This window comes from Mirounga leonina, unplaced genomic scaffold (genome assembly GCF_011800145.1).
Source record: "Mirounga leonina isolate KUSES-001 unplaced genomic scaffold, KU_Mleo_1.0 Mir_126, whole genome shotgun sequence".
Lineage (NCBI taxonomy): Eukaryota > Metazoa > Chordata > Mammalia > Carnivora > Phocidae > Mirounga > Mirounga leonina.
This window is the reverse complement of record NW_023270314.1, coordinates 21552477-21565154: the sequence shown is the minus strand read 5'-3', so window position 1 is coordinate 21565154 and position 12678 is coordinate 21552477. Positions and strand designations below refer to the sequence as shown.

At 41.3% G+C, this 12678-nt stretch overlaps 1 protein-coding gene across 12 annotated transcripts in view; it reads right to left on the bottom strand.

Moving 5' to 3' along the window:
* R3HDM2 (R3H domain containing 2) overlaps positions 1-12678 on the bottom strand; it is a 160049-nt gene that overhangs the window by 40586 nt on the left and 106785 nt on the right. For all 12 annotated transcript variants that reach the window (XM_035002322.1, XM_035002312.1, XM_035002314.1 and 9 more), the window contains one exon: positions 4641-4840. In XM_035002322.1, the coding sequence (XP_034858213.1) occupies positions 4641-4805 (165 nt within the window). In that variant the 5' untranslated portion in view covers positions 4806-4840. The remainder of the gene's footprint in view (positions 1-4640; positions 4841-12678) is intronic.

Sequence of the window (12678 nt, the reverse complement as noted above, 5' to 3'; positions counted from 1 at the left end):
TCCCTGAAGATGAGAAATCTCCCAGTTCTAAGCTCCTGGTGGTGGCTCTTATAGCCTGTCTGGGACAGGATAAAAATAAGGGAGCGTGGAAGATATGGACAAGACTTCTAGAGCGAGGGGAGGGTAAAAAGAGAGGGTAAGGAGCAGAATAGAAGCTGAAGAAGATGAAGAATGAAGGCCTGTGGTAAGATGAGGGAAGAAACGACTAATTCATTGATAGGATTTCTGAACAGCTGAGAAGTCAAAATGGGGGCTTTGGGGAAGAAGTACAGTAGGGTTTTGTATGGGAGGAAGCACCTGGGGCTTCTCAGGTGTCTGGAATGGAACTCACTGTCCGCTGGGGTGGGGAGAGAACTGAGGTTGGTGGGTGGGGAAGGGGAAACAAGACAGAAGCAGAGTACCAGCATGGTCCTGAGTAGGTGAGGATTTCTCTTTCCTTTGTCCTCTTCACTAGTTACCAAACAACATCGCCACAATGCAAAATGGAGAACTGGAAAGGTGGATGGAAAGAGTGAGAAATGACGATGAATCTGGTCAATGTAAGAGATGTTACAGTAAGGAAGAGCCAGAGTCTGGGAATATGAAACAGTATTTGTCACTGTTTTTTCAAAAAGGTAGTAACATACACAGAACACAAATATTCAGGAGGTGTAATGGGGGTACATACAACAGTAAGTCTCCTTTCATATCTGTCCCCCAGCTACCTGGTTCTCTCCTAGAGGATCAAGTAGTACTGACTTTCTTATAATCTTTCCATAGATCTTTTATGAATATATATAAGCTTATTGTACATATGTATATACAGGTTTGTCTTTTTTTTTTAAAAACCAAACAGACGTGGGTGCCTGGGTGGCTCAGTCGGTTAAGCATCTGCCTTCGGCTCAGGTCGTGATCCCAGAGTCCTGGGATCGAGCCCCAAGTCGGGTTCTCTGCTCAGTGGGGAGTCTGCTCCTCCCCGCTGCTTGTGCTCTCTCTCTCTCTCAAATAAATAAATCTTAAAAAAACCCCAAACAAACCCAAATAGATGTATATTGTACACACCTTGCCTTTAAACTTTTTTTCCATGGATATTATTCTACAGAAGATCTACCATTTTTCTTAATGTCTAATATGGTATTCTACTCTGTGGCTGTACTATAATTTATTTTACCAGTCCCTTAAACTCCATCATTTAGGATGTGTCTGATCTTTTGTTAGTATAAACAATGCCTCAATGACCATATCATTAAGTATATCTACAAATACAGTTTATCTGTAGTCCATTAAAAATTTTTTTTAAATTTAATTTTTAATAAAATTATTGCCAAATTGCCCTTCAAAGACGTTACACCAATTTATAGCCCTATAAGCAATTTATGAATCTGCTTATTTCCCAGAATGGATAGCTTTCATGTAATAGTCAAACACATATTGAAAGTCTAATATGTACCAGGCCCCATGCTACCTACTGGAGAATACAGAGATTAAAAAACACCTTGTCCAAAAGGGACTCATGACGCTGTTGGAGAAGACAGCCAAACAGACGACTACCATACGGTATGTTAAGCGCAGTACAGAAGCAGCCGCGCGGTGCTACAGGCACACACAGCACCCGTGTCTAACCCAGACCTGCGACTCACAAACCCACACGTTCACAGACACTGAGTGTCTGCAAAGAACTGCATCGGGCTATAGACACTGGGGAGGATATGTGCTCTGGGGAGCGCTGTGAATTGTGCAAGACTGTTGAATCTCAGATCTGTACCTCTGAAACAAACAATGCAATATATGTTAAGAAAAAAAAAAAAGAAGGTTGCAGGAGGGGAAGAATGAAGCGGGGGAAATCGGAGGGGTGGACGAACCATGAGAGACGATGGACTCTGAAAAACAAACAGGGTTCTAGAGGGGAGGGGGGTGGGAGGATGGGTTAGCCTGGTGGTGGGTATTGAGGAGGGCACATTCTGCATGGAGCACTGGGTGTTATGCACAAACAATGAATCATGGAACACTTCATCTAAAACTAATGATGTAATGTATGGGGATTAACATAAGAATAAAAAAAAAAAAAAAAAAAGAACTGCATCGGGCTTTCGAGATACAATGGTGAGCCCAAACTGACCTAATCCTGGGCCTCAATGAGCTTATAATTCTGTGGAGACAGAGACAGACATTACTCGAAGAATTATACGGGGTAGACCTGCAATGGGTGATGAGTAAGGTTGTCAAGGAAGGCTTCCTAGAGGAAGACACATCTGAACTGAGTTTTGAAGGATAAACAGGTATCAGGCAGATTTGACAAGGGAGGTTCAGGGGTTGGGGGAAGCCAAGGAAAAAATACCAAGGAAGGCACTCTAGGCAGAGAAAGCATGTACAAAAGCATGCTTTCTCCAAACTTTTCAGCTCTTATTTGTAACAAGGACCAAGGAATCAGATAATGCTGAGGCACAGGATGCCAGAGGCGGATGGCTGCCAGGCAAGGGATTAGGTCACAATATGTCATGCTGACAAATCTGGGTCTTAGCCTAGGACAATGAGACACACAGCATGTTTGAAGAGAATGAACATAATCAGATCTTTATTTCATGGCCATATTTCTAAAGCAGTATGGCAGATGAATCCAAAAGGATCACAAGTTTAAAGGCAGACAGCCGAGCTAGGAGGTCATACCCAATTGGTATGGGTTGGTTGAAGGACCCCCGCTAAGTTCAGTAGGTCAGGGTTAATTTGCCCATTCTAAACTGAATCTCAGAACCTGCCTTTTATAGTACTGTTTCCATGTGAAAGATGTTCTGAGTTCCAATTGCTGATTCTAAGAATATGTCTCACACAGTGTAAGTAAGGAAAGTCCCCTTTCTGCAAACTTTCCAGCTCCAATTCATAACAGGCCCTCCCTTGACAGCATCAGTAAGATCCCTGGGGAGACGTCCAGGGTATGAGTGGCGGGCGGGAGGAGGAAGGTAGGAGAAAGAGCAGAATGTTTAGTGTTGTTGAGGGGGCACATGATCTGTTGGGAAACAGTGGAGCGGAGAGGGATTCTGAAGGGTGGGACAAAACTAAAGACTTTGTAGGAGCGGGAGCTCCAGTAGATGGCAGCAGCAGCTCCCCCTGCTCTAGAAGCCTCAAAAAGTCAGAGGCAGGCTCCCCTTCCAACCTCCCACACGACCTATTTGTATATACAGATGAAGACACTCTTGAACTGAGTGTCCATAAGGTGTATAACACCTATATACATCCTGTCTTTTCTGCTTATCTTCAAGGAGTACACACCCAACAGGAGTTTAGAACACCACTTCAAATAGTCTCCTGAGAACAACTTGGACCCAAAAGTTCATTTAATTATCATCTTCCAGATAACATGACAGCACATAATTAAACATTCATCACTTAATGTGTCCTGAGGATTTAAAATTCATTATTGGTATCAGTCGAGGCTGGAAGTACAGTTGGAACAGTGGCAGATTGTCTCTACAAACTCTAGAAGGAGGGGCGAGGAATGACAACTCACATGCAAAGGATAATGGAAAGAAAAGCAGCCAGTATAGAGATCTCGCAAATTGTAAGAGGAAAGACAGTAGAAAAGCAGGCAGACAGAGAACAAAATATTTCAGAGAGCTGTCTGATTTTAATTTGTCCCTTTATGTTGTTGCTGTTTTAATCTTTTAAGAAGAAAAGGCCTAGATGAATTGGGCTGTCAGGAGAAATGATGCTTCAACTTTCTAAACCCTCAAAAATGTTGCCGCCGGGGCGCCTGGGTGGCTCAGTCGTTAAGCGTCTGCCTTCAGCTCAGGTCATGATCCCAGGGTCCTGGGATCGAGTCCCGCATCAGGCTCCCTGCTCCACAGGAAGCCTGCTTCTCCCTCTCCCACTCCCCTCACTTGTGTTCCCTCTCTCGCTGTGTCTCTCTGTCAAATAAATAAAATCTTAAAAAAAAAAAAATGTTGCCGCCACTGCTTTTTAAACTAACTTACTATGGTTAGTCTATCTCCTAAGCATGTAAGAATGACCAGTCTAACCCTTGGGCATGAAGGAAAGGATTTACATAATTTGGGTCTGGGTAACAGAGGACACTAGCAGTGACCACAGAGAAGAGAAGGACCGGAACAGGTAAACCAGAGGAGGCTCAGAGTATGAGCTGCCTGGGTACCAAATAGGAGCCCTGGAGGAAGCTACCTACTGCCATCATATCTGCACTGCACTATGAATTTGGATGGAAAACAACATGGCAACCAAAGAGTGAAATTCCTCTCACTCACTTACCAAGTGGCAAGTTCAGAGATTATTTCTGACCCAGAAAATGCTGTTTTAACACAACCAGGATATGAATTTAACACCATGTGTAAAGCCAGGCAGCTGAAGTTTTAAGAATTTATTGTATGAGCCATATTATGACTTGTTAAATATGTGTTTGTATACAGTTCATTTTTTGATAGTTAAAAAATATCAAATGTAGCAAGGTCCAAATGGATTAGGAAATTACTATCTTCTCTAAACTTCACTAGGGACTCTATGACAAAAAGGGAAGGAGATAGTTCTTGAAAGCTGAAAATTGGGCTTTTAGGGAGAATCAAGTGACTGGCTTCTTACAGATTCCCAATGCCAATTATGATGACCTTTCTATTCAGGTATAATGAGTGTGCATATGATGCACTTCTAATCCTTACCTGTGCCTCCTGACGCAAACCAGTATCTTCGCTCTCTTTCTCAGTTTCTTCCTTACTTGGAGTCTTAGATATAAACTTGTTTTTATTTACAGATTCTTCCACCAGTTTTTTTTCTGATTCTTTCATTATTTCCAGGGTCTCTTGAGTAGTGTTACTGTTAGACATCTTCTTCAAAATAATACAGTAGCCTCTACGGACTCCTAAAGAAACATCAAATGCATTAAACGGGAGTTTATTTATCCATACTTCACATATACACAAGACTTGCATTTCACACACTAGTCTGCAGCAGCCACCCTGTAACGTACGGAAGGGTCCCTGGATAAATGCTGACCCAGGATTGACTGACTGACTAATTTCTTTTTTTTTAAAGCTTTATTGAGGTAGTGGCGCCTGGCTGGCTCAGTCAGTGGAGTGTGCGACTCTTAATCTTGGGGTTGTGAGTTCAAGCCCCATGTTGGGTGTAGAGATTACTTAAAAATAAAATATTAAAAAAAAAAAACAAAAAAATAATAGGGGTGCCTGGGTGGCTCAGTCGTTGAGCGTCTGCCTTCGGCTCAGGTCATGATCCCAGTATCCTGGGATTGAGCCCACATCGGGCTCCCTGCTCTGCGGGAAGCCTGCTTCTCCCTCTCCCACTCCCCCCTTGTGGTTCCCTCTCTGTGTCTCTCTCTGTTAAATAAAGAAATAAAATCTTTAAAAAAAATAATAAAAGCTTTATTGAGATAAAGCTGACATACAATAAATTGCATATATTTAAAATGTACAATTTGATGAATTATGAAACATGCACACACCTGTGAAACCATCATCACAATCAAGATAGTGAGCACATTCATCACCCCAAAAGTTTCCTCCTGCTCCTTTGTAAGCCCTTCCTCCCCTCTCCACCATCCCAATCTACCACTGATCTGCTTTCTGTCACTACAGATTAGTTCGCATTCGCTAGCATTTTACATCATACATATCTGGATTCTTGGTAATTATTTTGAGATTCACCAGGATCCAGTTCTAAAGCAATGTAGTATGAGTCCTCTTAGCACTTTATTTGCCCTCCCTCATTTCCTACAGAAATTTGCTTACATTTTCAGCTTGAGCACCAGACTCTCTCCAGAAAGAAGTAAAGTATATTATAAAGCTCTATTCACCACCAGAGAGGACCACTCTCCTTTCCCAAGGGAGAACTTCCACAGCTACCACAAACCACAACAATGTTACCAACTTTAAGTGTGTCCCCCATCAAAAGGCAACAAAATCAGATGATGGTTATGAACTCTTAAATTCTTTCCTTTATCTTAAGCAATGAAGAAGTAAGAGAACTTGGCAGTCAGCTATCCTTCAGAAAGACGGGGTCTCTCCCTGAAGGAAAAGAGAATCTTTGCTTTGTTATTCACTATTTGGGTTCAGTCACTCTACTGCCTCCCAATGAGACAGTACTCCAGGGGTAGCCAGCCCTTTATCACTTACTCTGGATACCTGGAAAATCCTGTAATGAAGTGAACACAGTACTTCAAGCACACACCCAGAAACAGAAGTTTGTAGAGGTTTTCCTTCCATAGATTACAGACTGTCCTTCAATCCTGAATACTTCTCTTGCCCTCCTTTACAAAGATAAGACCAGAAACCCTCCCGGACATCATATTTATTTCATGTGGCCCTAGAAACTGAGCCAAACAAACAAATAGCAATGATTCAAAAAAACTGTCCCACCAGCCATTTTATCCTCCTTCAAATCAGTTTAAACTATAAGACCCTGAAGGCTCCTTAAGAAGCACAGTAATCTCATCCTAGCATAAATTAGATAGTCTATAAAATTATTGCTTTGTTCACCTGGTCCTGACTTGTGCAGCTGCCTAGACACTTAGTTTGCATAGCGCTAGATAAAGGCCCTTTAAAAGACCAGAGTCATTCATATAATCATAGTCATACACCTGAATTTAAGATGACAAATACTGGAAGAAACTGACTACACAAGAAAATGGCCAATATTCTATTTTTTAATTAACTGGATCTAGTACCTAGAGGATTTTATAAAAGAGTTATAACCTATGGAGCTTTATGGATCTTTGGCTGTACATGGAGACTGCATATACACATATATTTATTTTTTCTCCCATAGGTAAATCAAGCACCCATTCTCTTCAGTTTGAAGTGTAATAAAACTCAGCACATGTCTTTTCCATATCTCTTAGCTGGGAAACATCAATAGAGATCAGAATTGTAAGGGTTCTTAAATATGCCTTCATGCAATTCCACCTCCCCCCGCCACCATCTCCCCACATCAGAACTCCATTCTGGAACTTCCTCAGAGGGGCCTGCAAGCCTCTCCTAGAAAACTCCTGGCAAGGGATCATCCCACTATTTTTTAAATAGTCTTATTACTACAGAGTTGCTCCCTATAATAAGCTATGTACTATTTCAATCTTGATGCTAAATCTGCTGTCGAGTCACACAAAATTAAGTTTACGTCTTTTACCACATAATAGACCTTCAGTATTTTTCTTTTTCAGGCTTAAATACCCTCAAACAAATTTCTCTGTCAGAAAGAGAATGTGAGGGCTGGCAAAAGGGGAAATTGGATGAAGGTGGTCAAAAAGGTACCAGCTTCTAGTTAGAAGACAAATAAGTACTGGGGATGCAATGTACAACATGATGACTATACTTAATGCTGCTGTATGGTATATTTGAAAGTTGCTAAGAGAGTAGATCCTAAAAGTTCTCATCCCAAGGAGAAAAATTTTTTGTAGCTATATAAGGAGATGAATGCTAACTAAAGTTATTGTGGTAATCATTTTCTTTTTTAAAATTTTATTTATTTATTTACCTACTTACTTATTTATTTGTCAGAGCAAGAGACACAGAGAGAGAGAACACAAGCAGGAGGAGCGGCAGGCAGAGGGAGAACAAAGCAGGCTCCCCGCTGAGCAGGGAGCCCAATGTGGGACCCGATCACAGGCACCTAGGATCATGACCTGAGCTGAAGGCAGACGCTTAACTGACTGAGTCACCCAGGCGTCCCTGTGGTAATCATTTTCAGTACATATGTATGTCAAGTCATTATGTAGTACACCTTAAACTTACACAGAGCTATATATTAATTATATCTCAATGAAAAAAATAAAAAAAATTAAAAAAGGGGGAAGGTGACATGGAAAAATATAAAGCAGCTGGGTGTTTCTTTTTCCAACAATTACTTCTTCAAATATTTCTTCAAATCAGAATGACAACTTTGCAGTTCCTTTTCACACATAAGTCAGAAAAGGCTCAACTATCTGGATACATAGACTAATTTCACAGTGTCTAAACACTGTTTCTCAGCCAAAGCACTAAGGGAAAAATTAAACAAAAAAAGGTCTTTCATAACAGCCCCACCTGTGGAATACGGTCACATATTCCAACTGCAGTTTTAAGGAGCTACATGGTTTCCTTCATTCACTGAGAAACAGAAAAACTTGAGCTTTAGATTCTTAAAAACCCTCAGAAAACAGACAGTGATTAATGATGCATCCACTTTTAAGAATTTTGACAGGCATTTCCACTGACAGACTACCAGCCTCTTAAAGGCTGTGTAAAATAAAGTAATTCTTACTCCAAGGAAAATGCAATAGCAGAGAAAAAGTTACTCTAACACACTCCCCTTTCTTCCACACATAACAATCTAGCCCAGATTTTCTTTTGGTGTTTGCCTTCGTCAAAGGACACATGATCAGGGAAAGTGACCCTATTCTTGAGTCCTAGAAGGTGGATCCTAATTAGCTAGATCAATCATGGTAATTCTCTTTCCTTTTTGTGACTGATTTAGGAAGGGACAAGCGACTCAGTCATCACCAGTGAAATATGAGAGGACGGGGCGCCTGGGTGGCTCAGTTGGTTGGGCGGCTGCCTTCGGCTCAGGTCATGATCCTGGAGTCTCGGGATCGAGTCCCGCATCGGGTTCCCTGCTCAGCGGGGAGCCTGCTTCTCCCTCTCACCCTCCCCCCTCTCATGTACTCTCTCTCATTCTCACTCTCTCAAATAAAGAAATAAATCTTTAAAAAAAAAAAAAGAAATATGAGAGGACTTTGTGACGTGAATAGCTTCAAAGAAAGGGTATTCATTCTATTAAAAAAAAAAGTGGGGTGCCTGGGTGGCTCAGTTGTTAAGCGTCTGCCTTTGGCTCAGGTCATGATCCCAGGGTCCTGGGATCGAGCCTTGCACCGGGCTCCCTGAGCGGCTGGGAGCCTGCTTCTCCCTTTCCCGCTCCCCATGCTTGTGTTCCCTCTCTAGCTGTCTCTGTCAAATAAATAAATAAAATCTTAAAAAAAAAAAAAAAGCCACTAGGAAAAAAATGGTTGTTATTTTTTGCTGAAGGTAGTCTTGTGTACAGATGATGCCTGGATTGCAATATTCTATCAACTCATGGAGGATGGTGGAGCAGAGAAAATAAGCCTGGATCCTTGATGCTATGAGGCAGACTGAATTAGTCAACCTGGATCCTCCTAGCTCTGTACCTCTTGATATGTGAGGTCATAAATCCTATTATCATTTAAGCTATTTTGAGTTTACTGGTCCTCCTAGCCAAAAACAACCTGAGATAATCAGAAAGGGTATGTGAAGAGAGGGACTATCTGGACCAGACAGACAAGCCTAGCTTTAGAAGTAGAAATAACTGACAGAGAGTGAGATGATATCAGCTAAAATTTTTGGAGTGCTTACACTGTGTCAGGCACTATGCTAAAGTGTTTTATGTATCTCATTTAATCTTACATCAATTGTATTAGATATATATTTTATTATAATCACTATTTTATAGATAAGTAAGCTGGGGTACAGAGCAATTAAATAATTTCAGGTCATACAACTGGTACATGGCAGAGCAGGACTCAAAGCCAGGAAATATGGCTCTAGCACTTGTTTTATTAACCTTTATGCAATACTTCCACTAATTAAGGGGACAGATGTTCAAAGACTAGGCAGAAAATGGAAAGTCTACCAAAGATACAAAGGAATCATGGAATTCATAATTGGAAGGGGACTCAGAAGCTTTCTCATTTAGCTTCATCCTTCTATATCCATAGTCCTCCTCAATCAGGTTCTTGAATCATCATTAACTCTAAAAAATGATTGTCCTGACCCTGTTTGTATACATCTAGTGAAGGTAAGTCTTCTCCTCCATATTACAAACCTTTTTTCAGGGGAAATTATAAAGAGGCGATACCTTCCGGTTACTTTCTGCCACTGGCCCCAGTTTAGTTCTCTGCACAAGTCATAAAGAACAAGCGTAATCTCCCTTCCATGTCAGCCCCTTACAGGAGACAACTTTATCTTACTTCTTTCTCTAAACACTCCCCGCTTCCTAAGTCAGGTCTTCAAATACCATATTTCCTCACCATTTTGCTTCTAGGATAAAAGAAGCTATCCTCAAGTTAACAAAGGCTGGTTATGAGAGGTCAGAGTGTTACTATTCAGAGTCAAGATCCATTGGAAGATACACTGAGCTCAAAATCGTATTTCTTGAGCTGAGGCTCTCTTTTGTTGTACAAAATAACCTTTTTTTTTTTTTTAAAGATTTTATTTATTTATTTGACAGAGAGAGACACAGTGAGAGAGGGAACACAAGCAGGGGGAGTGGGAGAGAGAGAGAAGCAGGCTTCCCGCGGAGCAGGGAGCCCGATGCGGGGCTCGATCCCAGGACCCTGGGATCATGACCTGAGCCGAAGGCAGACGCTTAACGACTGAGCCACCCAGGTGCCCCCAAAATAACCTTTAACTAACATTGCCAGTCCTGCAATCCTAAGTAGAAGTCTCTCCTTTCTCTTGGGGCAAAAAATTCCTAGAAACAAATTTTTCAATGCAAAAAGTGAAGGTTCCAGGTGAGGGACAAGACAAAGACAATTTATTAACTGAAAAAAAAGTCTTAAGGAGCAAGAATAAAGCTAGTAGAAAAGGGTTAAAAGCAGAGAAGTAATTTCCACTCTTCATGGTTTATTTGGTATAGAGAGGAAATGAAGGGCTTGGGGCAGTCAGAAGAAGAAAGGAACTATTTCACATGTAACTCGACTAGAACAAAGCAAAGACATTAACATCCCAGGAGAGCCAAGATATGTGCTTCCCTACAACCTATCTGTGCACACTATCCATTTCATCCAGGCAAACAGCACAACTTTAAGGGAGAATGTCTCCTGAGGACACTCAGTGGCTCAAAGCTGCACAGAGGGGACTGCCAGAAGTGGGGGGCAAGGAGAGGGAGTGAGGAAATAGGATGATACAGGGGAGGATGATTGGGAGCCAAGATTTGGCAATTTTTTCAGGGAGAATACTACATATTCCCCATAAATTTTTTGACTGCCAAGGTAAGTACCTTCCAGAGCACAGTGAAATTATATATCCTTCCATCAACTCATAAACAACTTTCCAGGCATGAGGCCAAAAAGAATATATTATATAGGGGATACTCAGAGACAGAAGGGCGTTTTCTCCCTTTTATACCATGGCCAAGTAGAAAGAAGACAATAGCTAGAGGCCAAAAATTCTGACCTACTCTGTGGCAAAATTCCTGTAAACTTACCAGTCCTCTGCCAATTTGTATAGCAAGAGTAAATGACTCCCAATTGAAAAAATATTTTTAAACTGTTTAAAATCTAGGGGCTCAGGAGAATAGATAAACAAATTGCTGTATGTTCATAGAATACTATGCTATAATAAAAAAGAATGAACTTCTGGGGTTTGCCTTCTTCTGAGGATACATGATCAGAGAAAGTGACCCTATCCTGAGCCCTAGGAGGTGGACCTTAATTAGGTACACCAATTATGGTAATTGTGTCCTTTCTCTGACTGGTTTGGGAAGAGACAAGTGATCTGATCATTATCAGAGAGACTAGGGGACTTTGCTGGGTATATACTGAAATACACAAAAACATGGATGGATCTCAAAACTACTGTGGTAAGTAAAAGAAAGCAGAACTCCCTTAAAAAAATACATAATTCTGGGGTGCCTGGGTGGCTCAGTCATTAAGCGTCTGCCTTTGGCTCAGGTCATGATCCCAGGGTCCTGGGATCGAGCCCCACATCGGGCTCCCCGCTCGGCGGGAAGCCTGCTTCTCCCTCTCCCACTCCCGCTGCTTGTGTTCCCTCTCTTGCTGTGTCTCTCTCTGTCAAATAAGTAAATAAAATCTTAAAAAAAAAACCAATGTAATTCCATTTATATGAAGTTAATGGACAGGCAAAACTAAACTACAATGATTTAAATCAGGAAATGCTTGCTTAGGATTTGGGGGTAAAATATGGGTATAAGGGATCCTTCTGTGATGGAAATATTCTATCTTGTTGGGGGATGTGGTTACATGGGTGTATGCAACTGTCAAAACTTATTAACTGATCTGTGCATTTTATTGTATGGTATTTAAACATACACACATACAAACAGACACAAACCATCCACACAAATGCTCTTAGGCGTCAAGACAATGGGGACAAAACATCCTTATAGTTAAAATGGCAGGGTAAAAACAAAATAAGTCTGCACTCATGCATGGCAAGTCTATTCCTACATTATTTGACTGGAGTTGGGAGAAAAGGAAAAAGCACTAATGTTTACTGAGCACAATTATGAACCTGGTGCTTTATGCACTTCAACTCATATTCACCAAAAGTAGTTAATCACCTTGCCCAAGGTCATACCACCACTAAATAACAGAACCAGATGAGAACTCTGGTGTTGTCTGATTCCAAAGTCTACATTCTTTTTTTGACTCTGGTTTATTGTTCCTACACATTACTTTATTTAATCCAAACAAAACCCTTTGTCAGGGCATTTTTCAGATGAAGAAACTAAAGCTCAGGGACACCTGGGTGGCTCAGTCAGTTACACATCTGCCTTCGGCTCCCAGGGTCCTGGGATTGAGTCCCACATCGGGCTCCTTGCTCAGAGGGGAGCCTGCTTCTCCCTCTGCCTGCCACTCCCCCTGCTTGTGTTCCCTCTCTCACCGTCTGTCAAATAAATAAAATCTTAAAAAGAAAGAAAGAAAGAAAGAAAGAAAGAAAGAAAGAAAGAAAGAAA